This window comes from Enhydra lutris, unplaced genomic scaffold (assembly GCF_002288905.1).
Source record: "Enhydra lutris kenyoni isolate GAN:26980312 unplaced genomic scaffold, ASM228890v2 scaffoldscaffold86, whole genome shotgun sequence".
In the NCBI taxonomy this organism is placed as follows: domain Eukaryota; kingdom Metazoa; phylum Chordata; class Mammalia; order Carnivora; family Mustelidae; genus Enhydra; species Enhydra lutris.
In genome coordinates this window covers 5,181,897-5,209,728 of record NW_019154170.1, presented here as the reverse complement: position 1 = coordinate 5,209,728, position 27,832 = coordinate 5,181,897, and the positions used below count along the sequence as shown (strand labels likewise).

Here is a 27,832-nt window from a genome sequence, read left to right as displayed (position 1 = left end):
CCGATTTCCCCAACGGCCCCGGCGGTCCCCTTTTCCCGTCCGCCCAGAGCGGTCTCGAACCCTAAACTCAGCTCTCCCCGCGCTCCCGCGTGTCTCGGGAGCGGCGCTCGGGAGGTGGGCGGCGCTCCGCGGCCCGGCGCGCAGCCTTGTGGGGATTGTAGTCCCGGCGCCCGCCCCTGTGCCGCGCCGACCCCGCCCCTGGAACTACGCTCCCGTCGTGCCCCGCGGCGCGGGCGGAGGCGGGGCAGGCGGTCGGTTGCTAAGCCTTGGGAGGCGCTGTGCTCGCGTGCGGTTCTTCAGGTAAGCGCGGGGTCCCGGGGTCTCGGCTCTCGCGGCCCGGGCTCCCACGGACGGCGAGCCGGGGTGGTGACGGGCGCGGGGGGTAGCGTATCTCGGCTGGCGGGGGACGCCGGCCGTGCCCGGCGCCAAGAGGCTCCCGGAGGCACCGCGCCGGCGCCTGTGCGCGTGCGCGTGGGGCGGCCCGGCGGCGGGCCGCTGCTCCCCCGCCGTCGACCTTGTGCGCGTGCGCGCGCCCCTGCGGGCGCGGGGGTGGAGACCCCGTACGCCCGGCTGCTCCGTTCGACCCCTCACTCTCCCCGCGCGCGTGCCTGGGGTCGTCGCGGCCAGCCCCCTGCCTCCGGGTCCCGCGTGTGCTGGCGTCCCGCCCCTGCAGGCCTCTCCACGTTGTAAACGGGCGCTGCCCTGACGCTTACCGACAGCGTGAGTGGTCCGGGGCTTCTGGCCTGGCCCGGGCTGGGGGGCTTTCCTCCTGCTCCCCGCGCGCCCGACCTCCTCGGACCTTCGTGCACTGAAGGGCGTGGGCCGCGCAGGACGCCCCGCCGTCGGAGAACTCCGTATCAGCGTGGGGGAGCTCGTTAGGGTGCAGATGGCAGCTCCCTGCCTCCCCGCTGGGCCAGGAGCCGCCCGGGTTCCGCCCTCGGAACCAGCACCGAACCAGCACCTCGCGCGCTGAGGGCGGGCCTGGGACTCCAGCCCTGGCTGTCCTGTTCAGGATTGCCTGCCTTCCAGGGCCTGCTGCGGGTCACTGCCTCCGAGGAGCCCTCCTTGACTCTGCCCACCCACCCCAGGGCATCACTGGCCCTGGGCCAGTGTGGGGTCTCGAGTGGGTTTCGTCCCTTTCTGCCTCAGACAGCCTTGCGTGATGGTGTTGCACTCCCATTTTTCAGAGGGGGACGTTGAGGCTGGGGCTTAGGCCGGGTGCCCTGGGGTTCACACTGAGCTTTTGGCCTGCCTTCCTAATCCAGTGGGGAGACGGGGCCTTGAGCCTGAGTTTATTGGGTGTTGCCTGCGGGGCGACTCCACTGCCTGAATCACTGCCATTTCCTGATTCCCTTCCAGTGCCAGAGCCTTCGGGACTTCCAGGGCACCACTTCTGTGGTGGGGCGACACGGGGGGGGGGGCGGATAGTCCTAAGCTGTCGGACACTTGTATTAGGGTCCTGTGTCCCTGGCCCACCTGTGGGGGCTCCCATATGCAGTTGAGGCTCCCTCCTCCTGGTCCGGGACTTAGTGCCTGAGGCAGAGACACTGGGACCCTGCGTCGTCGGTTCTGAGCCGGCTGTGGCTGACCCTGGACGGGCCAGGGATGGCACTGAGCTGGGCGAGCATAGCAAATGGTGTGGGGGGTGTGTGTGGAGGCGGCTGGGTGCCTGGAGCCGGGCCCTGATCTCAAGCTTCAGGGATGAGAGAGGAGCCGGGTGCCCCAGAGGCCTCCAGTCCGCTGCACATCCCGGCCGGCTAAAACAACCCTGGTGCGCGGACCCTGTTGGCCGCTGGACTGGCACTGCCCTCTGGACCTTGGGCTTGGGAGCTCAGGCGGGGACATCGCCTCCAGAAGCTGTTTACTCCTTCTCTGTGGAATGGGCTCCGGAGGCCGTCCAAGAGCTGGTCGGATCCCAACTCTGCCTTCTCTGCCTGGCGGCTCCAGGAAGTCCTTCCAGCTCACAGAGCCTCATCTTGTCTTGTAGAAAGGGGACAGTCCCCAAGCTCCCTTCTGGGTCACTGGGAGGACACGTGGTGGCTACAGTACCAGCAGCTGTCATCCGAGGCATAGGGCCTTGTTTGGAGTCTGCTGACTTGGCAACTGCCCGGTGCCCTCATCCCCCCCTCCTGCTTTTTTTAGTGGCTTCACCGAGGGGCAGTTCACCCCTTTAAAATGGACAGGTCTGTGGTTTTTAGGACATTTGTGGGGTTGTGGAACCGTCATCACAGTCTTGTTCCTGAACACTCCACCCACCCCCAAAAAAGCCCCGTCCCCATTCGTAGTCATTTCTTATCCTCCCACCCCCGGCCCCCATGAGCCCCCTTCCTGTCCGTGGAGGAGCCTGGTCTGGACGTGTCACACGCGTGGACTCAGCCCGTGTGGCCTTCTGTGTCTGGTTTCCTCCCTGAGTGTTGTGGGCTCGCGGTCTGTCCCCAGGGTGCATGGGGACACCTCACACCTGCCGGCGGTCGGGGGATTCTCCCGTGCGTGGGGGACCCACTGTGTGTGTCCATTTATCCATCGAAGGACGCTTGGGCCATGTCCACGTTCCAGGTGCCGTGAAGGCTCTGCTGAGAGCACACATGTGCTCTTCTTGGTGAACGTTGTGTTCTCGGAGCTCCAGGCGCGTGGCTGGGTGTGGAGTGGAGCAGCCGCGGGTCAGACAGAGACGCTGGGGCTTTACGCATCCTGCCTAGGGGCTGGCACCCCGGCCGGCAGTGTCCCGGAGCAGGCTTCTTTACTTGTCGCCTGTTCTGTTTTCATCAGAGTTGTACTCTCGGAGGGGCAGGTGGGGCGCGTATTTTGCCGTGGAGACCTGGAGCTTTCGGGGTCCATGCGGGCTGTGGGGTCCTGGGCGTGGCGTGTGCTGGGGGCAGATTCAGAGTCGGCACCGTGGGCCCTGCTGTGGGTCCTGCCTGGCACGGTACCGTGAGTGTGGGAGGCCCTCCACGCCTTCCAGTCCTCGTGGCTGCGGCCTGCACCCGGGCTCTGCACGCTGGCCAGACGTGTATCGTGAGCTCAGGACATAGCCTGCAGGGTGAGGCCGTCCCCTGCCTCCCAGCGGGTCTGGCTAGTGAACACCCGCGTTGGGGCGGCCGGGGAGTGGGCTGGAGGCATGTCATGAGACGTGGAAGCCCACGGTTGTCAGAGGTGATTCCAGTGCTTCCCTGTCCACAGGGAGGGAGGCAGGAGGGGGCCGGTCTGCCCCGGATGCCAGCCAGCTGTGTGGTGTGGGCGTGTGGGGGCAGCAAGGATCCCCCATGGTCGCGTCGAGATGACCAGGAATTGGGGTCTGACGTTATCCGTGGCGGTACCGACCGACAGGGGCACGATGCGAGGTACGGATGTGATGTTACATGTTCTAGAAGCCACCGTTCCCAAAGCGCAGAGAGGCAGGTGAAACAAGTGCTGTCACCTGGCAGACGGTCGGCGTGAAGACGAGTCCTGAGACCGTCCGTGTTCTTTTTCTCACTGGGTGAGACCTGGCTTGCATGTCCACAGTGGCCCGTGTCCCAGGGAGACAGAACGTCAGTGCTGGGCTGAGTTCTGCAGACCAGGACTTGGCGGGATGTGAGCACGAGCACGGCCACCGGTGCACTCCGTGTGCGCGGACTCGGACGAGCCTTCGGATTCCGCACGCTCCCGGGACCTGGGACGGACTTCTGCGCTCTGCCGGGGCCTCTGCAGCTGACGGATGAATGTCTGCTCCGATCTCTGTCTCCCACAGTCAGAGCCGTGCCGAGGATGGAGGCAGCCCCGGGCCTCGGGGAGCAGCGCGTGGACGGCAACACCGGGAGCCGGGAGCCGGAGCCTGAGCCCATGCCGTGGCAAGCCCTCCCGGTCCTGTCCGAGCAGCAGTCCAGGGACGTGGAGCTGGTACTGGCCTACGCCGCGCCCATCCTGGACAAGCGTCAGACGTCGCGGCTTCTCAAGGAGGTGTCGGCCGTGCACCCGCTGCCCGCGCAGCCTCACCTGAAGAGGGTGCGGCCCAGCCGCAGTGCCGGCCCGCATGCGCTCGAGATGCTGCTGTGCCTGGCAGGGCCGGCCGCAGGGGCCAGGTCGCTCACCGAGCTCCTCCCGCAGCCGGCCGTGGACCCTCATGGCCTGGGACAGCCCTTTCTGGTGCCCGTGCCGGCCCGGCCACCCCTGACCAGAGGCCAGTTCGAGGAGGCGCGTGCCTACTGGCCCACGTCCTTCCACGAGGATAGGCAGGTGACTCGCGCCTTGGCCGGGCGGCTGTTCTCGGTGCAGGAGCGCACGGCGATGCAGGCCCACATGGAGCGGGCCGTGTGGGCAGCGCGCCAGGCAGCCGCCAGGGGCCTCAGGGCGGTGGGAGCCGTGGTGGTGGACCCGTCCTCTGGCCGCGTGCTGGCCACGGGCCACGACTGCAGCAGTAGAGCCCGCCCCCTGCTGCACGCCACCATGGTGTGTATTGATCTGGTGGCCCAGGGCCAGGGCCGTGGCGCCTATGACCTTGGCCCCTTCCCTGCCTGCTCCTTCGCCCCGGCCGGCGCCCCCCAGGGTGTTCGTGTGGGCTCTGTGCGCAAGCTGGACGAGGATGGGGACGCGTGCACGGACAGCCTCCCCTATGTGTGCACAGGCTATGACCTGTACGTCACCCGGGAGCCCTGTGCCATGTGCGCCATGGCCCTGGTGCACTCGCGTGTGCAGCGCGTCTTCTACGGCGCACCCTCGTCCGACGGCGCCCTGGGCACCCGCTTCCGCATCCACGCCCGGCCCGACCTCAACCACCGCTTCCAGGTGTTCCGTGGGGTCCTGGAGGCCCAGTGCCGCCAGCTGGACCCTGGCTCCTAGGCACCGACAACTCGGCTCCCTCGGACTGCCAGGCCTCCACCTCTCTCGCTGCCCCGCTGGCGTGTGGGGACACGTTTCTGCCCCAACGGAGCTTTCCCCGGACTTGAGCTTCGTGTGGTCCAGCCTGGGCGGGGGGCTGGGCCCTCGGACTTCCTTCGCCAGCCACCTCTTGCCCCAAGCCTGAGAGTCTGCTGGGACAGGATCCCCTTTGTCCTGGGTGTCTGGAAACGGCTCTGCTTGTGAAAATAAATAGCCCCAAACCAGGTTGGTGTCTGTTGACAGAGGCAGGGGACCGTGGTAGGCAAGGGTCCTTGGATCAGGTGACCACTTTTGTCAAGATTTGGGGTTTATACACGGGAAGGGGAGCTTCTGGGCCATGTGGGGGACGCGCGCTGGCCCAGGGTGGCCTGTGTCCTGGTTCTGGAAGGGTGGGGCTGGCCGCGGGGTGTTTACACAGGGTGGGGGTGGCCTGCTAGCCTGCGCTCCGCTCCCTGAAAGGCTTCTTCTGGTCGTCGTCCCGTTTCCCGTTCTTCAGGTGGGGCCAGCTGGGGGTCTGCCCCAGAGCAGTTAGCAGGAGAACCAACGTGGGTTCGTCCAGCACGTGCGGATTTGGGATCCCTGTGGGGCCTAGTTCATCCCTGCTCTGAGCTTCCCCTGGAGCCCTGGGGCTCTGCTCCCAGCCCCCACCAGCCCACAGGCACAGGGCAGGGGAGGGGGTCTGCCCGCAGGCCAGTGCCATGGATGGGCAGTGCGGTGGGGCTGTGAGCCCACCCGGCATGTGGGCACAGAGGGCTGTGCTGGGCCAGACCAGAGGGTATCCTGGGGGTGGGGGGTGTGGACTCTGGGAGCTCAGTGTCATTGGAACCTTGTCACCTAGAATGTGCATCTGAAAGCTGTCTGTAGGTTCCCAGTGTTGGGGACGGTGAGGCCCGGGTGGGCGCTGGGCATGGCCCAGCTTCTGTCCTGGTGATGGCATTGCCCACCCGCAGGGCCCTCAGGGGACTGGCAAAGTCCCCACAGGTGTACGTGTTGGTGGCAGCCTGCTCCACAGGGCTCCTCCGTGATGCCGGCTCCCCTGGTTCTGTGTAGGAAGGGTTGCCAGTGGCCAGCTGTGTCCCCAGCTGCCTCACTTGGGTCACTGCGAGGCCCTTAGCTCCGTCAGGCTTGCAGGGGCAAGGGTGCAGACCAGAGAGGCCGTGTGACTCGTGTGATGTCACACAGCACTGAGCGTGGACCCAGTTCTCAGCGGCGCTGAGGAGGTGCTCGGAGCTGTTCATGGATAAAGAGGGAGCTTGGGGGGTGGGGGGGACAAGGAGGTGGGGTGGGTCCACGGGGTCCCAGGAACATGTTGGTTCTGGCTGGGTGTGTGTTGGGGCAGCAGGCCGACCCCCATTCTGCCAGCACGGATGCTGCCTGGGAGGCTCTGCAGGTGGCACGTGGGGCCGGCCTGACCGGTTTGGGGTGCCCTTTGGGACCAGAGCACGGATCCCCCCTGGGCGGCCTGGAGCTGAGGCCTCTAGCTGCGGTTGCCGCTGAGCGTGCAGCTGGGGTCGGGGTCCCCCAGCGGCCTTGAGGACCTCCTGACTGTGGCTGTCTCCCCTCCAGGTGGCCGTAGGCTTGTGCCCCGCCCAGTTGTCCCATCGGAAATGTCTGGTGAGTCTCGCCCAGAGGTCCTGCGGTGGGGGATCCTGTGGGAGGGGTCCCCTAGTGTCCACACCCACGCTGACAACCCCTGGGGGGGCACACGCCACTCTCCTCCTCCTGTGGAGGGTGTTGGGGTCAGTTCCTCGCTCTGAGCCAGACGGGAGGGCGATGCCAGTTTCTGTGGGAGTTGCCTCAGGCAACTCCCACAGAAACTGGCTCTCTGCCCTGGGGCCCATTTGGTCGTGGACGTCCACGTGAGGTGTGAGGTTTGGGCGTCTGGGTTCATGCCTCCGTGTGTCACTCTCACTCTGTCACAGGCATGTCCACCTCGTCCCTCTCAGAAGGGGGGGTGGAAGGTGCAGGTAAAGTGAGGGGGGCCCTGGGGCCCCGAGGCCACGGTGAGGTGCCCAGAGTGCACACCGTCCACCACGTTCACCCCCGCCCTGTGTGTGTGTAGTTAGTTTCAGCATCGCCCTCGTCCTCGGGTGGAGGGCGGGGTGGGCCGCTGGGTGCTTGAGGTCATCCGGCTGCTGGTGGCACTGGGATTTGAGCCCAGGCTCCTGAGGTCTGAGTCTACACAGAACGTGTCCCAGGGCTTCTTATTTGCCAAGAAAATAGGGTTTCAAAGGGATGTGATTTGGTGGGGGTTTCCACCTCTGGGTCGCAGCCTGACCACAGGAAGCGTCACGCTGTCCTTGCTGTGGGTGGCAGGAGGGATGGGGGTCAGACATCCAGGAAGGAGAGAGGTGCTGGTGGCCGAGGGAGCAGCGGGGCGGGGGGCCGGGTTGGGTCCTTGTTGGGGCCTTGGACAGGAACCGTGAAGGGTGGTGACCAGGGACTGTGGCATGGAAGCTGTGAGCCCGTGCTGGGGGCCCTTCTCCCACCTGTGATCACAGAGGCTGAGAGCAAGCACGTTCAGAGCGGGATCAGCTCCCCTCTCTGCTCAGGCTTGGGGCCCCGTGGCTTCCTGCCTCCTGCGGTCATGCCTCAGGGCCCTCTGCGGCCAGTAAGGTGCAGTTCGCCTCCGCCTGTCCACCCCTCCCTGGTCCCTGGGCTCCCCGCTGCCTCTCCATCAGCTCACACTGACGTCCTCCCCTAGAGCCCATGGCTGCTCCTTTTCATTTCCTGGAGTCTCTGTTTAAGTACCAACTTTTTTTTTCTTTTTAAGATTTTAATTGTTACAGCACACAAGCAGGAGAGAGGGGCAGAGAGGGAGAAGCAGGCTTCTCCGAGTGAGGCTCGATCCCAGGATGCAGGATCATGACCGGAGCTGAGGGCAGACACTCAGCAGGCCGCGCTAACCTGGGGCTCTTTATGGGTGAGCTCCGTGTCTGGCATAGAGCACAGTGCAGGGTTCGAACTCACCACCGCAAGATCGAGAGCCGAGATTAAGAGTCCGGTGCTCGGCGGGCTGAGCCAGCCAGGCACCCTGGCCCTCCTGGTGGAGCACAGCTAACCAACCACCTCCCACAGCATTTTCTGGCGCGCCCCTCTTGCTCAGTCACTGTGATTGTTGTCGGTGTCCCCCGGCCAGGAGGGCAGCCCCCCTCTGGCTTCGGTTCATGGCCTGGCCCTCTGAGGTGCTCAGGAGGTGTCCGGCCACAGCGGTGACGTCTTCCAAAGGCTGAGGGTGGCACGGACCATGCTGCGCTCAGGCTAAACCCTGTCCCCGGAAGACACGTCCAGTCTTCATCCCGTACCTGTGAAGCAGGGTCGTGTTCGGAAGCAGACCTGCTGTGGGTGTCGTTAGTGGAGAGGGGGGTCACACTAGAATAGGGTAGCCATGATGCGGTGGCGGGAGTTCCCATAAGGACACACAGGGGAGATGGCCATGTGTCACTGACGCAGGCCATGTGGCCACACGCCAAGGGTCGCCTGCAGCCCCAGGAGCTGGGAGAGACAAGAGGGACCCTCCCCTGGAGCCCCTGGGGTGGCGCGGCCCCGCCACAGCCTGAGCTCAGACTTCTGGGCTCCAGGACCCAAAGAGGCTAAAGTGCTGTGGTTGGAACCTGTGGCTGGTGGCATGTGTCCAAGCTGCCCTAGGAAGCGCGTGCATTCGGAGTGCCAGAACCTTCCGTGGAGGCGGGTGCTGGCAGTGTTGGGCTCTGTGCATCCGCGCTTCCCTCCAGCTGCTCTTCTGGATCGCCACAGCCAAGGGGGTTGAACCACGCTCACCGGGGCACCTGGCGGCTCCGTCGGTGAGGCGGCTGCCTTCAGCTCAGGTCATGATCCGGGGGTCCTGGGATCGAGCCCCGCATCGGGCTCCCTGCTCACCGGGGAGTCTGCTTCCCCCTCTGCCGCTCCCCCTCTTCTTCTCTCAAATAAAATAAAATCTTAGGAAAAAAAAATAAACCACATTTATCATCTCATGTTGTGAAGTCAGGAGTCCTAAAACCCCGGCAGGGGCAGGGCTCGTCCCCTGGGGGCCGCAGAGAGACCCGGCTCCCGCCCTTTCCTGGCCCGTGCCCCCCCAACCTCCCCGCCAGCAGCGCGGGGTCTGCCCGTCTCCGGGACCCCCGCCCTCTGCCTCCCTCTCATGAGGACCTGGTGAGGACGCTGGGCTCCCCAGGAACCCAGGGTCACCCCCAGCTCGCGGCCCTGACGAGGTCCCCTGTACTGCGGGAGGAGACACGTCTGCAGGTTGACAGGGATGGGGACGCGTTTGGGGCCGTCACTGAGGCCCCCCCGCCTGGTATCGTTCCTTGGTGTTTTGTGTCCCTGCAGAAAAGGAGAACAACTTCCCACCGCTGCCCCGGTTTATCCCCCTGAAGCCCTGTTTCTACCAGAACTTCTCGGACGAGATCCCCATCGAGCACCAGCTCCTGGTGAAGAGGATCTACCGGCTGTGGCTGTGTGAGCGGGCGGGGCGGGGCGGGGCGGGACGGCTGTGGCTGCGTGAGCCTGCGGGGCGGGGGCGGGGCCTCCCTGCACCCCTCAGACCCGGCCCTGGGACGGCCCCACCATGAAGTTAGTCCCATCCTCAGGCGCGGGAGCCCGGATTTTGGGCTGAACCTTGCGTTTCTGACAGTGATGTGTTCTGAGCCCTCGTCTGGCTCTGTGACGCCTGTGCTGACCAGAGCCCGGCCCTGCTTTCCCAGGGGGAGGGAGGCGTCCAGGCCCGCTGCCCTGGAGCCCACTCACCCTCGGCAACCCCCCCCCAGTCTATTGTGCCACGCTGGCCGTGAACCTCGTCGCCTGCCTGGCCTGGTGGATCGCAGGCGGCTCTGGAGCCAACTTCGGCCTGGCCTTGCTGTGGCTGCTGCTCTTCTCTCCCTGCGGCTACGTGTGCTGGTTCCGGCCCGCCTACAAGGCCTTCCGGTGAGTGCGGCGGCGAGGCCGGCGCAGGGGCTGGGACGCCCGACCCTGTGTGCTCGGGGCCTGCGCCCTGGCCGCGCCTGTCCTCAGACGTCCATGTCCAGGACTGTCCGGTGGGGTCTGGGGACAGCTTCTGTCCGGGGTGGCAGTCTAGACTCCGGCGAGGGTGGTCTGGTTGTCCTGTAGGGATTGAATTGAGAGACCGTTCCCGTAGCTGCCCACCCACTCGTGTCAGCATTTCTGGTGTTTTCAGAAGGTTGTGGAACCATCCCTCTGTATGGTTCCAGAACATTCTATCAGCCCCCAGGCAGCCCTGTCCCATCAGCCATCACCCCTAGCTCCGACCCCTGCGAGCCCCCTCCCCATCCATGAAGGGGCCTGGTCTGGGTGTGTCACACACGTGGACTCACACCCCGTGGGGCCTTCTGTGTCTGGTTCCCTCCCTGAGCGTTGTAGGCTCGGGGTCGTCCCCGGGGCAGCGCGTGGCGGTGCCTCACTCCTGCCGGGGGCCGAGGGACACTCCTGTGTGCAGGGGATGACTGGGTGTTGGCAGGCGGCTCTAGGCTTCTGTGGACCTTCGCCCCAGCAGGCCCCCTGTTCCTCAGGACCTGCCGTGTTTGGCCCTTGATGGTTCCCGAATCCCGGGCTCAGAGACTCTGCCAGCTCCCTGAGGACCTCTGGGGTGGGGGTAAGAACTAGAAACCCACCCGGCTGCCTAAGCTGGAAGGAGCCGTTCTTCCGGGTTCCGGGCCAGCTCAGGCAGCCTCGCTCAGCAATGCTTGCGGCGTGCGGACGGCCCGGGAGCACCCTGCCTCCTCCTGCAGCCCTCGGGGTCCTGCAGGCCCTGTCCTCCTTCAGTGACCTGGAGGTCGCCTGTGCCACAGCCCCATTGGCAGCCTTCCGCATCTTCCGCAGAGCGTACGGGGCACCTTAAATCTGTGACACGCTTCCTCCCCGGGTCAATCTTCAGCGATCTCGTGAGCGTCGTTGCTCACCCTGAAACTCCTCGCATCCCTCCGCAGCTGGGACTCTGTCTGGGGACAGCAGTTTTTTCCGGAGAGTCCCGTGGAGTCCCCGCCCGGTCGGAGCACCCGTGCGATGGCGCACTGGGGCCGGCACCTCCTCGCAGGTCCTGCTGGGTGCGCGGCCTGCGGTGACGGCTGTGCTCTCTCTGCAGCGCCGACAGCTCCTTCAACTTCATGGCCTTCTTCTTCATCTTCGGAGCCCAGTTCGTCCTGACCGTCATCCAGGCCATCGGCTTTGCGGGATGGGGCGCATGGTGAGCCGGGCGCCGGGGCTGCCGTGCGGGTGTGACACACATTCCCCGTGGGGCGGGTGGGGCTCCAGCCTCCCAGGGTGTGAGAGACGGCGTGTGAGCACTCTGGTGGCCCCGGAGGACTGGGGCTGGGGTCTGCTGTCCATGCCCACCCAGGGCCTGCCCCTGAGGGTCCTGCCTGGGACGTACTCCCAGCTCCTCCGGGAGGCTGATAGGTGTGTCCCCGGGGGTGTGTCTGGGAGGAGCGGCTCCGCCGACAGCAAGAGGGCCCCCCAGGACGGCTGCCTGTGACCATGCTCTCAGGAGAGAGCTAGGCTTTTTGTCTTTTAAGGTTTATACCCAGGTCTGTAGCTGCCATCACAAGTTAGGACAAACCTTGCGACTTAAACAGACTCATTTCACAATTCTGGGGTCAGGAGTCTGATGTGGGCCTCATGAGGCCAAAACCCTGGTGCTGGCAGGGCTGGTCCCCCTGGAACCCCAGGGAGACCCGGCTCCTGCCCTTTCCTGGCCTGCGGCCCCCCTCCATCCTCCCCGCCAGCAGCGCCATGTCTGCCCGTCTCTGGGACCCCCGCCCTCTGCCCCCCTCTTGTGAGGACCTGGTGAGGACACTGGGCTCCCCGGGAACCCAGGGTCACCCCCACCTCGGGGCCCTGACAAGGTCCCGTCTGCTCTGGGAAGGGACATGTCCCAGCTCCCAGGACGAGAACGTGGGTACCTGTGGGGCTGCTGGCTGGTCGCAGGTCGTGTCTTTGGTATGGGGTGTCCCATGGGCTGCTTGAGGCTGCTCGTGACTGTGCTCGGCCTTGTTGGTGGTCTGGAAGCCTGTCTCTGCTCAGGTGCGCCCTGTTGGCCTCTTGGTTGGCATCCCTTGGGGTGTTCGTGGCCTCCTGAGCCTGCCCCTCAGCGCCTTCCTGGTGTCCGTCCCCTCCTGTGTCTTCTGTTCCCCGTTACAAAGTCCGCGAGTTACCTTCTGCTCTCACCTGGGATTGTTTCCGAAGAGCCTCCCTGGGGCTTCCTGGTGTTGCTTCTTTTCTGCGTGCTGAGCAGATGAGCTCGGCGTGGACCCTTGGTATCCGGTTCCTTCCCGGCTGATGTCCTCCCAGATCTGGGTCTGGAGGACCGGTGAAGGGCTGTCCTTGGGGTCCCAGGTGCAGGGATGTGCCAGGAGGACTCCAGGGCCCAGCAGACGGTTTTCCTATGGCTGTGGTTTATACAGACGGAGGACAGGAACCAAAGTGAGCTCAGGGCAGGGGTGTGGGGGGCAGGGACACCAGGCGGGAGCTTCCAGAGCCTTCTCCCGGGGTATCCCACAGGACATGCTTAGGTCCCCCCAAACGAGACAGCACTGTGCGTGTGAGGTGTGGTCTCCGGGGGCTGGCAGAGACCCAGTGCCCGGGTTCTCCACGGGGTCGGTCTCGCGGGCCTGTCTGCCCGGCTCGGGGAGGGGAGCAGGTGCTCAGCCCGAGCCTCACGTCTGTACGGACGGTTCAGGGACCCGAGCCCCGCTAGCAGCGAGGCTGGCCGGAGCCCGCAGTCTGGTTCCAGACGCCGCAGAGGGCCAGCCTCACGAGCCGGCTGGTGGGGAGGGAGGGCTCCGGCCCTCCGTGCGAGCTCTTTTCTGTCCAGTGTCACCGCACCCTGGTTTCCACATCTTCCCCAGGGGCTGGCTTATAGAAAGAGGACGTTAGTCTCCTTTCCTGTTGGAGTGCAGGCCAGACAGGGCAGGGGACAGGTGACCAACCAGCTGGGGAGCCAGGGCAGAGAGCCACTCTGAAGCGTTTCCTCTCCTGAAGATCCGGGAGGAGGAGGAGGGGGACACAGCACCCGCCGTGCGGCTCCAGGCCCGCCCGCTCTCACAGACGGCTGTCGTCACTCCCGTTGTGTTGCTGGGCACTGGGCCTGCGCAGGTGGTGGGGGGCTCCTCCTGGCTCTGCCTTCTTGGAACGTTCGTTGGGGTGGCTGGGATCCCACGGAGCTCCTTGGCCTCCCTGGGGCTTGGTGCAGGGAATGGGGACCCTGAGGTGCTGGTCTGCCAACCCATGTTCCCTTTGGAAGCCCAGGCCAGGGTGACTGCGCCCCCCTGGCCCCTGGTGGCCCACTGCCAGGGGACGGGTATCTGTGGCTGCAACTGTGGCTGTCCCTGGTGGGACGGGACCGCCTTCTGACGGGACACACAGCGACCAGCTGTGCGGTTTTCCTCAGGGGGTGGTCTTGGGGCGCCCCTGCCCGCCCAGCGTCCCAGGGGTCTGTCGCTCCCGCACAGGGGGCATTTCTGCGAACGCCTCCCTGGGGGCCCCGAGAGGAAAAGGACTCTGAGACACACACGAGTGTCCTTCGTTCGTATGTGTCCGTACGAGACCCCAGTGCTGCTTCATGTCTGGGAAACCGGCCTCGACTCCTCTGCGCCCTCCTCTGGCTTACGTTCTTGCTCCTTTACTCGGCGTTTTCGGGGCGCCTGGCTGGCTCGCTCGGGGGGGCTTGTGGCACTAAACCTCACCTTGTGGGTTCCAGCCCCGTGTGGCGCGTGGAGCCTACTTCCAAACTCAAGGAATTTTATAAAAAGCTCTTTAAATTACAATTTCTTTCTTTCTTTCTAAGCGCTCTCTTTGGCGAGGGCGTTTGCGATCGCGCTCCTGACACGCAGCCTGGGGAGGACCCCTCGGGGGCCACAGCTGCACGTGCTCGGCTGTCACCGGGCCGAGGTCAGGAAAGGCGGGACCGTCCCCGTGGAGGGACAGAGGAAGCTGAAAGAGGCTAATTGTGTGCTCTGCATCCCGTTTCCTTCGGGTCCCTGGCGTGTGCTCTAGGCCTGGGCGCCACTGTAGGGTTCGGACGGGGTCCACCCTTGGACTGGGCCCTGTGCCCGCCCCCAGCCCCTCAGACTGCTCCCGGAGCCCCCCCGGGTTGGACCACGGAGGAAGGGGCAGAGAGTGGGAGGCTCTGGGGCCTGGGCTGAGCCCTGGGGCGAACTGGGGGAGGGGACCAAGTTGTCCCCACAGCAGGGAGACGGTGGGAGGGAGCCCGGGGGCTGCCTACCCCGAAGACCGGGAGCAGCCGAGCCCACCAGGCTGCCCCTGTAGGGTTTCCGTGTTGGGCCACTTTGGGGTTTCCGGGGAGGCGCAGAGAAGGATGGAGCGCCCGGCCGTCGTGCCAGTGGGCCTCGGACAGGCCTTTGCCCCTACTGGAGGCCCGCACGGGTACAGCACTGCTGTCCGCTGGGCCGTCGTCGGCAGCCCCACGTGGCCACGGGTGTCCTTCTGTTCAGGATCCCACGTGGCATTTAACTACATTCGGTTCGGCCTCCTGTGCCCGTGGGGTGTGCGCGCTTCCGTGGGCCGGCCCTCCCCCAGGCTCTGCCCCGAGCCTGCGCCCGCCCTTCTTTCCAGCTCATTTGTGGGAACGGAGGCTTCCTTGCTCTGCACTTCCCCTGAGTTTGGTTTGCTGTTTTGTTTTGTTTTTTCATTTTTATAGTATTCATCTCAATTTTTAAAATTTTCTAAATTTTAAAATTTCTTATTAACGTATAACGTGTTATTTGCTGCAGGGGCACAGGTCTGCGAATTGTTAGGCTCACACACTTTGCATCACTCAGCACAGCACATATCCTCCCCACTGTCCATAACCCCACCACCCTCTCCCTACCCACCTCCTCCTGGTAATCCTCAGTTTGTTTTGTGAGATTAAGGGTCTCTTATGAGGGGCGCCTGCGTGGCTCAGTGGGTTAAGCCTCTGCCTTCGGCTCAGGTCATGATCCCAGGATTCTGGGATCAAGCCCTGATTTGGGCTCTCTGCTCGGTGGAGAGCCTGCTTCCCCCTCTCTCTCTGCCTGCCTCTCTGCCTGCTTGTGATCTCTCTCTGTCCAATAAATAAATAAAATCTTAAAAAAAAAAAAAGTCTCTTATGGTTTGTTTCTCTTCCAATCCCATCTTGTTTCATTTGTTCCTTCCCTGCCCCCCAAATCCCCCGCACCCCCTCTCACCTTTCTCACATCAGCGAGATCGTATGATAATCGTTTTTCTCCGATTGACCTATTTCGCTCAGCATAATACCCTCTACTTCCGTGCACGTCATTGCAAATGGCAAGATTTCGTTTCTTTTGATGGCTGCGTAGTATTCCATTGTGTGTGTATACACCACATCTTCTTTATCCATTCATCTGCTGATGGGCATCTAGGCTCTTTCCATAGTTTGGCTTTTGTGGACTTTGCTGCTATAAACATTCGGGTACACGTGCCCCTTCGGATCACTATATTTGTATTTTTAGGGTAAATACCCAGTAGTGCGAGTGCTGGGTCATAGGATAGCTCTATTTTTCAACTTTTTGAGGAACCTCCATGCTGTCTTCCAGAGCGGCCGCACCAGCTTGCATTCCCACCAACAGTGTAGGGGGTTCCCCTTTCTCCGCATCCTTGCCAACATCTGTTGTTTCCCAACTTGTTAATTTTAGCCATTCTGACTGGTGTGAGGTGGGATCTCAATGTGGGTTTTCTTTTTTTTTTTTTAAGATTTTATTTATTTATTTGACAGAGATCACAAGTAGGCAGATCACAGGCGGGGGGGCGGGGAGCAGGCTCCCCGCTGAGCAGGGAGCCCAACACCGGGCTCGATCCCAGGACCCTGGGATCATGATCTGAGCCGAAGGCAGAGGCTTTAACCCACTGAGCCCCCCAGGTGCTCCTTCACTGTGGTTTTGATCTGTATTTCCCTGATGCTGAGTGACGTGGAGCACTTTTTCATGTGTCTGTTGGCCGTCTGGATGTCTTTGCAGAAATGTCTGTTCATGTCTTCTGCCCGTTTCTTGATTGGATTCTTTGTTCTCTGGGTGTTGAGTTTTCTAAGCTCTTTATAGAATTTGGATACTAGCCCTTTACCTGATATGTCGTTTGCGAGTATTTTCTCCCGTTCTCAGTTGTCTTTTGGTTTTGTTGACTGTTTCCTTCACTGTGCAAAAGCTCTTGATCTCGGTGAAGTCCCAATATTTCCTTTTTGCCCTTGCTTCCCTGGCCTTTGGCGACGTTCCTAGGAAGAAGTTGCTGCGGCTGAGGTCAAAGAGGTCACTGCCTGTGTTCTCAAGGATTGGGATGGATTCCTGTCTCACGTCGAGGTCTATCGTCCATTCGGAGTCTGTTTTCGTGTGTGGAGTAAGGACATGGTCTGGTTTCGTTTTTCTGCATGTGGCTGTCCAATCCGCAGTTTGGTTTTTAGAGTAACGGCTGTAGTGAGCCCCCGTCACAGGCCAGAAACTCACTCTCACGGTGGACAGCTTGGTGGCTTTTGTGCACCCTCAAGAGTGTGCACCCGTCATTTTTGTTTAGTTGAGGAAGGTTTCGTCTCCCCACGGCAGCCCAGTCCCCGTCAGCCGTCACCCCCTCCCCAGCCCCCGGCCCCCACGAGCCCCCTTCCCGTCCGTGGAGGAGCCTGGTCTGGGCGTGTCGCACGCGTGGACTCACACCCCGTGTCGCCTCCTGTGTCTGGTTCCCTCCCTGCGTGTTGTGGGCTCGGGGTCGGTCCCTGGGGCAGCATGTGGAGGCCTCGTTCCTGCTGGGGCCGGGGACGCTGCTGCTCGTGGGGGGCATGCCGTGTGCTTCCATCCGTGCCGACCGGTGTCGGGGGGGGGTGCTCTCTGCGAGCTGCCCTTGTTGGCGCAGCAGTGACACGTGTCTCTGTGTCTCACGTGTGCGCCGGTTGCGGGAATGCACTTCTGGGGAGTTGCCACACTCCCCAGGTCTCGTGTCTCTGCTCCATCTCTCACACCGTGTTCTCTCCTCCCTGGTTCCAGCCCCGCAGGAGCCCCCGGCGCCCCTCGTCCCCTCCCTGAGCCCTGCGCTCCGGCTCCACTCCTCCCTGCATCCTCCCCGCTCCCACCGTGGCCGCCCCGCCCTCTTCCTGGCCCTCTTCCTGACCCAGACGGCTCGTGGCAGGCTCTGTGGTTCATCAAGTTGTAGCTGATGGAGGCCAGTGTGTCCCCCGCCGCCCCTGGAGCCTGAGTGGTCACCCGTACATGAGATGTTTCTCTGTCCTGGTCCTGCAGGGAGGCTGGGGCCGTGGAGCGGGTCCCCTGGCCCTCATTCCTGCCTGCGCGTGCCTTCACCTCCCCCAGAGACCGCAGACCTCAGGCTGGGACCCTGCCCGCCTGGCCCCTCTTTCCAGGCCGCAGACCTGCTGGGAGGACACTAGTCCCAAGGGTGACTGTCCCCCACTGCCACGCCAGCATTTCTTCCCCTACCAGGAGCCTCCCACCACCCATCACCCGCCTGGACCGTCCAGCCGCCTGGCTCAGCCTCACGCTCTGTCTCCTGCCCGGCCGAGGTGCCCTCCCCAGTGGCTTTCCCAGCCTCCTACTGAGTGGGAACAGGTGGCAGGTCTGTCCCCAGTGCCCAGCACAGAGTGAGCCTGCGGCACGGGCTCCTTGGCCGCCCCCGTGTCCCGTACTTGGGTGGGGAGGACTCGCGGCTTCCCTTTTGCTCAGAGCGTGACGCGGTCTCCGGAGCATGCTTCCAAGAGAGCCACGCGTGTTACTGCGCCAGCACTCACCCTGCTGCCCGAGGCGCGAGGACACTCGCCGACAAGCGCAGGCAGCCTCCGGAGACGCGGGGCTCGGCCTCGTGCATGGGGCACGGCGGGGCTCGCGTGGGGGCGGTGGGACGCAGCCTTCTGCTTCTCAGGGGCACTGCCGCAGGGCTGTAGGCGGCAGGGCACGTGTGACCGTGGGGGCCTGGACCTGGCAGGCCTGGCTGTCTGATCCGTGGATGTGGCCACGCAGTGGGCTCCTGGAACACTGCGCTGCCTGCGGAACAGCTGGAGGGCCTGAACGGGGCACGCGGGGTAGCTGTCAGTAGCGGACGAGTCCTGACTTCCCGGCTACTGCTCGGTCTTCTAAGTCCCTGAAGCGCAAGTTATTTCCTGCCTCTCGGCCCAAGGGGCGGGTGCGGATGTGTGTCCGTGCGTGCTCAGGACAGAACATGCCTCACGGTCCTGCTGTACCGAGGGCTCAGCTCTTCTCCCCCTCTCGCTTCCTGCACACTCCTCAGCATGCCGTCGTGAGGCTGTGGCACGCCAGGCGTCTGTGTCCTTTCCAGCTGGTGAACGTTTAGGGTCCCCCCGGCTTTTCATGGTGACTCATGATTCTGTGATGTAAATTCTTAGGAGCAGGAGAGCTGGGTGCGGCCATGAGCACGTAGAGTTTATTGTGGATGACTGCCGCTGCCCCTGCAGAGGGGCACACTCCCTCCAGGACAGGGCTTCTCTCTGCAGCCCCTCGCACATGCCACACTTGCCCGTGTGTCAGGGGAACGCAGTAACCCTGTTCTAGCGTGTGTTCCTCGTTGCTGGGTTTGAGCGTCTTTTTGTGTGTTCATTGGCCCCTGCAAGTCCCCATACCAATCACTCATTTCCCTGTTAGTCGTTTATTTTTTTTTCTTGTTGATTTGTGGGTGATCTTTACATATGGAGGATACTGGGCCCCTTGTTTGGCGGATGTGCTGGCGCCCACGCTCGCTCTCCTTGGCCTCTTGCAGTGGTTGGCTCGCGGCAGTCGGGTTCTTCCAGACCAGTGTCGGGGCTGCTGTGGTCATGCTGCTCCCAGCCGTCATGTTCTCCATGTCAGCTGCCATGATGGCCATTGCGATCATAAAGGTAAGTCCTCTGGGTTCGGAGACTTATAGCATCTTCCCATGCATGCCATCGCCCTAGCCCCCGAGCCCCGGGAGCTCGTCTCATCCCTGTTTAAGGAGCGAGAGACTGAGTGTCCAGGAACGAGCTGACCGCTACTCGAGCAGGCTTGGGGAAACAGCATAGTGTAGGCCGCTGATGGCCGCATCTGCCTTCGGGGACACCATCTGCCAGAGCCCCCAGCACATGTGTGGCCTGGGGTGTGCTCCACGCTGCCTGATTTCGCCGCGGCTGGATGCTGGCCGCCAAGTACAGTTAAATAGAGATTAAATGAAAGTAAAAATTGGTGGGCACCTACCACACCCACCTCATCTCGGGTACTTGCCGGCTGCGTGGGGCTGGTGGGCCGTTTCCACCACCACGGAAAGTTCCCGTGGGCCGGATGGCTCCGGGCGCTCGGAGACTGCGGCAGAATGCTCACAGCGCAGCCCCGTGGAAGCTGGCAGGCATGGAGCGACGTTTCCAACCAGGGATTTGCGCGCAGCTGCAAACATCCGAAATTAGAAAGTAGATAGTAACTGGGGATGCCTATGGGGCCAGAAAAGAAAGATTTATGGACTCAAATAGAGTGTGTTCTTCCTAAACAAGGACACCACGCTTGTGTCCGTCCCCAGGCCCAGGTGCAGGGGTGTGCCGGGAGGACCCCAGGGCCCAGCACACGGTCGTCCCCAGGGCTGTGGTTTATATAGACAGAGGACAGGAAGCAAAATGAGGTCAGGCCAGGGGTGTGGGGGGCGGGGACACTAGGCGGGAGCTTCCAGAGCCCTCTCCTGGGGTGTCCCATAGGACACGCTTAGTTTCCCCCAAATGAGACAGCACTGTGCATGTGTGCTGTGGTCTCTGGGGGCTGGCAGAGACCGAGCGCCCTGGTTCTCCGCGGGGTCAGTCTCACGGGCCCATCTGCCTGGCTCGGGCCAGGAACCCCGACTCGGGGAGGGGAGCAGGACTCAACCCGAGCCGCATGTCCGCACGGACAGTTCAGGGACCCAAGCACCCCAGCAGTGAGGCTGGCCGGAGCCCGCAGTCCGGTTCCAGACGTCGCGGAGGGCCAGCCTCGCGAGCCGGCCGGTGGGGAGGGGGGGCTCCGGCCCTCCATGCGAGCTGTCTGTCTGTCCCCCCACTCCCACTGAGAGGGCAGAGAGGGATATTTAAGAGTCACGGAGCAGCAGAAAGATCCCCGAGAGCGACGGGGTCCGCTTCACCGATCAGCAAATCATCCAGTTGAAATGCCAGTTTTCACCTGCTGAGTTTTCCAGAATTTCTAGAGCTTCCAGCACTGGCCCACGTTCCTTGTGCTGTCGTAGGGAGTCAGTCCTTCCTGGCGCTCTCTGCCTAGGAGACCGTGGGCCACAGACAGGGCGTGGGGTGCAGGGTGCCAGTGTCAGGCGGCCGGAGAGCCCGGCCCCAGAGCAGGGCAGGAAAACAGTGCTGGCAGCCATACACGGCAGCAGCGGGGGGACTGTGGTGGTGGATCAGGCCGGCGCCCTCCAAGGCCGCCATGTCGGCTCTGGCGTTTTCTGACGCATGCGCGGAGCTGTTTCTGTGGCTTCTGTGATTCCTGCGAGAGGTCCTGCCGCGAACACAAGCGGGACTTGTCGCCTGCCATAGGGTCAGTTTGGATTCTCTCCTCTCTGCTTCCCCGTCCTCTGGCCTGCAGGTGCACAGGATCTACCGGGGGGCTGGCGGAAGCTTCCAGAAGGCACAGACTGAGTGGAACACAGGCGCGTGGCGGAACCCACCGTCTCGGGAGGCTCAGTACAACAACTTCTCGGGGAACAGCCTGCCCGAGTATCCCACTGTGCCCAGCTACCCGGCGGCCGGCAGCCAGTGGCCTTAGAGGGGCTGGCTGGCCCCGCTGCCCGGCCGCCCCCGCTGCCCTCCCCCCTCCCCGTCCAGAGACCCACACGTGTGTCCCTCCCACCTCTGGGAGCAGCCGTCTTTGCAAGCGGCGTCTGGAAGCTGCCCGGCCTCTGCTGCCCGGCAGGAGGACGCTCTCTCCCGCGGAGGTTTCCGCGCCCACTGCAGGCCTCCCCGAGGAGGAGGGGCAGCGGGCCAGCCGCCTGCCTTCTGGAGCTGACGGTGCGGAGCGGGACTCGGCCGGGGCGTTCCCTCGGCCCTTCTTGTCCCCTTGTTCCTGTCCCTGCGGGCGACGCTTGGCCGGGTCCTCCGTGCTCTTGTCCTCTGTGTCCCTGTCCACCTGCAGCCAGAGAGCTCTTGTGGACAATCCTGCGGAGTCAGCCAGAGGCTGATGAACTGCCTGGGCGCCGTGGTCTGAGCCCCCGTCCGCCTGTCCGTCTGCCCCTCAGGCTCTGTGCAGGGCTGTTGGCCGGCCTGCCCGCAGTGGCTCTCTTCCTGGGAACGTGGAGCAGACGTCTGTCAAGATCCCGGAACCCGGGGTGGAACCCCTCTGGGGGAGGATGGGGGCCACTGCCTGGACCGGCTGCCTGGAGCCTGCGGCCACGCAGCCCCCTCCCGAGCTGCAGGAGCAGGAGACGGAATTTCTCGGGAGCTTGGCCTTTTAGAAGGAAAGAAGTTGTGCGAAACCTGTGCCTTAGTGAGGAATCTCAACGAAACGTCACTTTTCTCCCCTCTGACCCTGTAGCTCCTGAGACAAAGGACCAGAGCACCCCACGGGCATCTGGGCAGCGCCCTTGCGTGAGGACAGGCCAGACAGGCCCCGTAGCCCCCGGCCTTTTCTGGCCAGGCTCCCTAGGCACCCCAAGTGCTGCCCCTTGGCCCCTGGCTGGCCGCCCTGGGGTAGGACCGGGGCCCTCTGCATCCACACTGCGGCGCCGGACGCCGGCCCCCAGCAGCCCCGGCCGGCCAGGCTCGTTCTGTGCTCCCACGCCCATGGCTGCTTTGCTTCAGCTCCTCGTGCCAAGCACCACGTGGTGTCCAAAGGCAGCCGTGGTCCCTGCAAGTGTGCCCGGGCCTGGGTCCCCTTGGGTCTCAAGCCGTGGGTATCCCCCAAACGTCCCCAAGCCAGTCTCTGCGACAGGCACATACTGCACTCACCGTGGGGCTGGGTAGCCCGCGGAGCAGGTGTGGTCCACGGTAGGAGCCCCGCACGCAGGCACCTTTGTTACTCCGTATCGGGTATCCTGGAAATAAATCCTGTAGTCCTTCCTGCATCACGGAGCCTCTGCGGGGCTGTTAGGGGTACACGGCCCGCTGCCCTAGCCACCCCATGCCGCCCCTGCCTGTGGACCCTGCCCCTCACAGCGCCACCCCAGCTGTCCGCGAGCCACCATGGTGCGTTTCCTTTGTGCTTTTCGTTTCAATCAACTTGCTGTTTTTATGCCCCGCTCTTTTAACTTGAAAAGGGAATTGTGCAGAAAATGAGAAACCAGCCTCACTCACTTTGAAGGGAAGGTAATGGTAGACGTGGCAGGAAGAGGAACGGGAGAGCCTCCCGGGGCTCCTGGCGTGGACAGCCCGCATGGACACGGGAGGGAGGGCGGGAGTCCTTCTCCATGGGACACTTTGCTAGCACAGGAAGGAGACCAGGTCCACAGAGAACCCCACCGAGCCCCAAGCAGATGGCCTGGGCTGTCTTGTTCCCCCCTCCCCACAGATTTACGTGTTGATGTCCTAGTGCCCAGCAGCTTAAAACGGGAAATTATCTGGAAATGGGGTGGTCGCAGGGGTACTTAGTTAAGGTGAGGTCACCCCGAAGTCAGGTGGGCCCTAAAACAATGTAGGAGAGAAACCCTGTGAAGACGGGGCTGAGATGGGGGTGATGCTTCTACGGGCCAAGGCATGCCAAGGTGACCTGTGACCCCCTTACCCCCTACCCCACCCCGTGAAGCTTGGGTGCCTGGGACAGGTTCTCCCCCAGCGGGAACCACCCCTGCAATTCTCTTGGGGCCATGCCCTCCTGAGCTGTGAGGCTGCCCGGGGAAGGTGCCCAGCACATGCTAGAGCAACGAAACGGGGAGCCGGGACTTGCTGTGCCGTGGGGACGCACCTGTCGACGTGTGGGACCCGGAGTGCATGGGTGGACAGAGAGCAGGTTGCCCTGGGCTGGGTGGGGTGACCGGACTGACAACAGCAGGAAGAGGGGGGAATGTGTGCGCCCTCGGCTCCCAGGGGACCTGGAAGGATGCAGCTTGGGGCTGGAGTTGAGAGACTGGGACCCGTTGTGTGGGTGACCGTGTCACAGAACCACAGGCAGGGCTTAAACCGCGGGTGTCTCCCCTCACCTTCCAGAGGGCAGAGCCCGGGATCCGCAGTGGGATGATGCTGGTGTCACGAGGACCACGGACACCGGGGCTCAGGGCTCCCGTGTCCGGGGGGCCTGGCTTGCAAGAGGATGGTGTCCATGGGGCGGTGTCCCTGCGGCAAGCTCTAAGGAAGGGCCCTCCCTGCCTGTCCTAGCCGAATCCTAACACTAGGTTAGCGTTCAAGAAAAAATTTGAAAACGTTTCTTAATGTCATCTAAAAATGTTCATTATACTTCAACATTAAAAAATAACATTTTTTTAGAGAAAGGGATGAGTGGCGTTCTTTTCATTTTTACGGAGAAGGTGGCTGGGTTCTCTGTAGTGACCTATTTGGGCCCACCGTGAAGAATGGGGACAAAAGGTTTGTCAGGGAGACAAGAGCGAGGGGGTCAGTGAGGAGGCATCGGTGGGCAGGTCACGGCCGCGGGCAGTTGGGGCTCAGTCACCCGGGACCCTCCGGAAGGCACAGACCGGTCACGGTCCCTGGCTGGCTGTCCGTGTCCGGGGGTCGGAGGGCCTGGGCTCTGCCCTCTGGTGGAGCGAGGTGGGTGCTGCGCTGTGTGCACACGTCTGCATTTTCTGACGAGGTGAACTGGGTTCTGTTCCTATGTTGAAGTCCTAGCCCCCGGGACCCCAGGAGGTGACCTTTAGAAGCCGTCACCGAAGGAGTACTTTTCCAAGGTAAGGTGAGGCCATAAGGCATAGAGTGGTTCCAATCCAGTATGACAATAGGAAGGGGACATGTGGGCCCAGACAGGGGGAAGCCCCGAGAAGCTGGGGGACCTGGGACAGGTTCTCCCCCAGCAGGAGCTTGTGACCCCTTGTCTCCGACAGACGCGGGGGGCTGGGATCTCCACATACCTTTGTGGGAACCACCGTTCAATCCCCAACAGTGGCCAGTGTGGGTCCACGTCTGCGGGGGTTTCCTGGGACTGCCACGTTCAAGTATCGCAGATTGTGTGGCCCGAAACAATTCATCCTCCTAAATTCTGGAGCTCAGAGCCTGAAATCAAGGTGTTGCTGCGTCCATGCTCCGTCTTAGGGCTCCAGGGGAGGGTCCTTCCTGCCTCTCCCAGCTCCTGGGGCTCCAGGAGTCCCTCGGTCTGTGGCTGACCCCTCCAGTGTCTGCTCTTCGTTCTCTTCCATTTTTTAAAAAAGGATTTTATCTGACGGACAGAGACCACAAGTAGGCAGAGAGGCAGGGGTGGGCTGGGGAGGGGAAGTAGGCTCCCCACCCCCAACCCCAACAGAGAGCCCAGCAGGCTGATCCCAGGACGCTGGGATCACCACCCAAGCCGAAGGCAGAGTTTTAACCCACTGAGCCACCCAGGCGCCTCTCTCTTCCTTTTTTTTTTTTTTTTAAGATTTTATTTATTTATTGGACAGACAGAGATCACAAGTAGGCAGAGAGGTAGGCAGAGAGAGATGGAGAAGCAGGCTCCCTGCTGAGCAGAGAGCCCGATGGGGGACTTGATCCCAGGACCCTGGGATCATGACCTGAGCCGAAGGCAGAGGCTTTAACCCACTGAGCCACCCAGGCGCCCCTCTCTCTTCCATTTTTTTTTTTTAAGATTTTTATTTATTTATTTGACACACAGAGATCACAAGTAGGCAGAGAGGCAGGCAGAGAGAGAGGGGGAGGCAGGCCCCCCGCTGAGCAGAGAGCCCGATGTGGGGCTTGATCCCAGGACCCTGAGACCATGACCTGAGCTGAAGGCAGAGGCTTAAGCCATTGAGCCACCCAGGCGCCCCCTCTCTTCCATTTTTAAAAAACATATTTAGAGAATGTATGAGTGGGGAAGGGGTGGACGGTGAGCATCTCTGGCACACTCTGTGCTGAGCGCGGAGCCCCATGCTGGGCTCGATCCCACGACTCCCGACTCCGAGATCATGACCTGAGCCCCCTCTGAGTCACATGCTTCACCGAGCGAGCCACCCAGGTGCCCCATGTGTCGTCGTCTTATAAGGACACCAGCCATTGACATAGAGCCCACCCTCATGCAGCGTGACCTCCTCTGAATTCATCACCACTGCAAAAACCCTATTTCCAAATAGGGTTCCATCTTGAGGTTCCAGGTGGATGTGAATTTTGGGGTGACACCGCTCAATTCTCTACCTCACCCAGGCCTTGGCCCCTAGGAGTGCAGGAGCTCCTCAGCTGGGATCTTTGGTGGCCGTGGCACATTGCACGTCCCCTGCTCCAGTTTGCGCTGGGAGGGTCCCGGGAGGCCTGGGCACCCTGGCGCGTGCTCACCCCAGCGTGTCTCAGCACTGCGAGAGGCAGACACACACGGGCAGGAGACCACCGTCTGGGTCCCATGGACACAGGCAGGCAGGGACCCCTCCTGCTCGGGAACCCTAGAGGAGCAGCGGATCAGCTTGCTCTGGGCCAATCGGAAGCGGCTTGGGGCCACATGGCACAGCCCTGGTGGCTGGGGTCTGTTCTCAGAGGACGGGGGCCCGCTGGGTGGGGGGGTCCCACCCAGGAGCTTCTGTTGGGTGTCTGCTCACGGGCTGCCCCTCACACGTCTTCTGGCCTTGGGATCCCCCCGGAGCTCACAGCATCCCGAGAGAGCGCTTTGACTCGCCCCAGTTGGGGTTGCAGAACTCCCTGCGCTGGGACCGCAAACAAGTCACCTCCCCTCTGTAAACCTATGTCCTCTTCTGGAAAATGCGAATGTGCCCCAAGCGGGGGCAGGGCCTGGCTGCAGGGAGCCCAACTCAGTTCCACAAAAGTGAACCGGGCATCCGCTTGCATCTGTGGGCTGGCTTTGGACCCCAGGAGGCAGCTCCACTCCTGTCCTGGGGTCTCTCAGGGAGCCAGGCCTGCCTCCTCCAGGGGTCAGGGAACACGAGGGGTTGCTGCCCACCAGTCTCCTCCCTGAAATCCGAAGCTGGGATTTCATCCGGCTTTCTCTGGGGGGGGATGGGCAACGGGAGCGACAGGCTCAACCTCTCCAGGAGGTTCTTACTGCCCTGAGAGCTCCGACGGGGCCCCTTCCCACACCAGCTTCCCCCGATGGTGTCCCCAGGATCAAAGCTACAAGGAGGCAGGCACCTGCTGGCCACCTTCAAAGTGGGTTAGAAAAGAGGAAGCACAAAAGGCCTTTTGCTTTTTCAAAGTCTCCAAGTGGTGAGAGAGACGTTCAGCTGACGGTCCTTTATTCACGAGCTTGTGATCCCACGATGCACCGGGGGGCTATGGAGCGTCCTACCCTGCAGACGTGGAGGGCCAGAGAGGGCTGGCCTCTCACACAGGGACTCACACAGCCTTTTCCTGGCACCGCCCCAGCCTCGGCCTCACTCTCCGTCTTCTTTTAGCCTGGGATGCCGCTTCCCACAGGGGCAAGAATGTGGCTCCCCATCAAGCCCAGATGCCGATAGAGGAGACGCCCCCCCGGGGGCCGAGCACCTGGGAGCGGATTTCCCCTGAGGAGAGAGAGAGGACAGTGGGGCCAGGAGGTCTGATGAGAGAAAACCCCAATTCTCCAGAATCTAGGAGGAGCGTGAGGGTGGTCGGTGCCTTCTCCCACTCACCCACTTGCCGCACACAGTGACCAGACACAGACTGAGTGCCCACTGGGGAGACAGCAGTGACCACGCACAGACCGAGTGCCCACTCGCCGCACACAGTGACCAGACACAGAACGAGTGCCCACTGGGCAGACCGCAGCGAGCGAAGCAGGTGTGGTTCCTGGCCTGGCGCAGCTGGAGGACAAGGCGGTTGTTCCCCCTACCCCCTCCCTCCGCAGAGCGGCTGTCCAGAGCCCTGTTTTGGAGAAGGCAGGCTGCAGGCTCAGGCCGGGCAGGGTCAGACGCCACCAGCAAGGACAGCACGGCGATGTGTGGCCTGGGCTTCCTGGAGGCGGGGACGTTGCCGTGGGACAGAAGGATGGGACGCAGGGTTGCAAGAGCCCTGGCTCGGGGAGTCCCAGACGGTACAGGCTGGGCCTCGCGCCGCCGACGAAATCCAAGGGCAGAGAAAGGGGCGGCGGTAAAGCACAGTTTCAGGGGACACTGGGCCGACAGCGGACGGGCGCTCAGCACGGTCTCTCCAGCGGGGACAGCACTGCCCGGCGTCTCGACGGCCACTGGGGAGGACGGCCCGCGGGTCGTGCAGGGTGCAGGGAGGTCTACGGATGGGCTCCGCAGGGTCTCTGGCCTGAGCTGGCGAGGACTGCTGCGGTTAACGGCGGCGCACTTGCTCGGTCACCACGGCCAGCTCCGCGGGCCCCGCGAGGCCAGCCGCCGCCCCTGCCCCAGCCCTGCAGCGCCGGTCCGCGGTCGACCCCTTCCTCGGCCTCCCGCCTGGCCACCGCAGCCGGACAACAGCCCGAGCTCCGATGCCGTCGTCCTCCCGCAGGCCTGAGCTCTGGGTCACTGTGCCCTGCGCGGCCCCCGTAGCCTCCCGAACCCGCCGTGCCCGGTGTTCGCAGCCCTGAGCGGCCGCACGCCGGCAGACTCTCCGGAGGTCAGCCCTCCACCCTGCAGGGGAGCCTGGGTGGGGGGCGGGGGGCGGCCCAAGCCCCGCCCCCCGGCCCGCCTGCCCGCCTCTCCAAGGGCTCCCGCCAGCCCTGCAAGCCCCGCCCCTCCGCGCCGCGCCCCGCCGCCGCCACCACCCGAAGCCCCGCCCCGCGCCACCGCCCGGCCGTGACGTCAGGTGGCGAGACCGTGACGTCACAGAAGCGCGGCGGGCGGGCGGCCACGCGTCGCCATGGCAACGGCGGGCGGGCCCGGGCGAAGGGCGGGAGTCCCGCCCCCCCGGAGTGTGGACGCGGCCCAGCTCCTTCCTCGCGCGCGCGCGCGCGCGCGCCTTACCCGACCCCGCCCCGCCCCGCCCCACCCCGCCCCGCGGGGCGCGCGCCTCCGGAAACCCCCCGCG

The 27,832-nt window shown here is 63.4% G+C and overlaps 2 protein-coding genes across 5 annotated transcripts; both read left to right on the top strand.

Annotated features, from left to right (window-relative positions):
- The first annotated feature begins 167 nt into the window (after positions 1–167).
- Positions 168–22,510, top strand: LOC111161673 (secretory carrier membrane protein 4). Of its 4 annotated transcripts, none has more exons than XM_022525465.1 (7): positions 168–300; positions 6,424–6,471; positions 9,187–9,315; positions 9,624–9,780; positions 10,955–11,056; positions 18,574–18,691; positions 20,385–22,510. In XM_022525465.1, exons 2-7 carry the CDS (start codon positions 6,465–6,467, stop codon positions 20,562–20,564), a joined length of 693 nt encoding a protein of 230 aa, XP_022381173.1. In that variant the 5' UTR covers positions 168–300; positions 6,424–6,464; the 3' UTR covers positions 20,565–22,510. The 4 variants fall into 4 exon arrangements, with proteins under 4 accessions (XP_022381173.1, XP_022381175.1, XP_022381174.1 ...); XM_022525467.1 differs by lacking the exon at positions 168–300 and adding an exon at positions 670–720; XM_022525466.1 differs by lacking the exon at positions 168–300 and adding an exon at positions 5,030–5,082.
- LOC111161671 (adenosine deaminase, tRNA specific 3) lies at positions 711–4,825 on the top strand. Its single transcript, XM_022525463.1, has one exon. The coding sequence runs from the start codon at positions 3,748–3,750 to the stop codon at positions 4,816–4,818; it is 1,071 nt and encodes a 356-aa protein (XP_022381171.1). The 5' UTR covers positions 711–3,747; the 3' UTR covers positions 4,819–4,825.
- Positions 22,511–27,832: the final 5,322 nt, after the last annotated feature.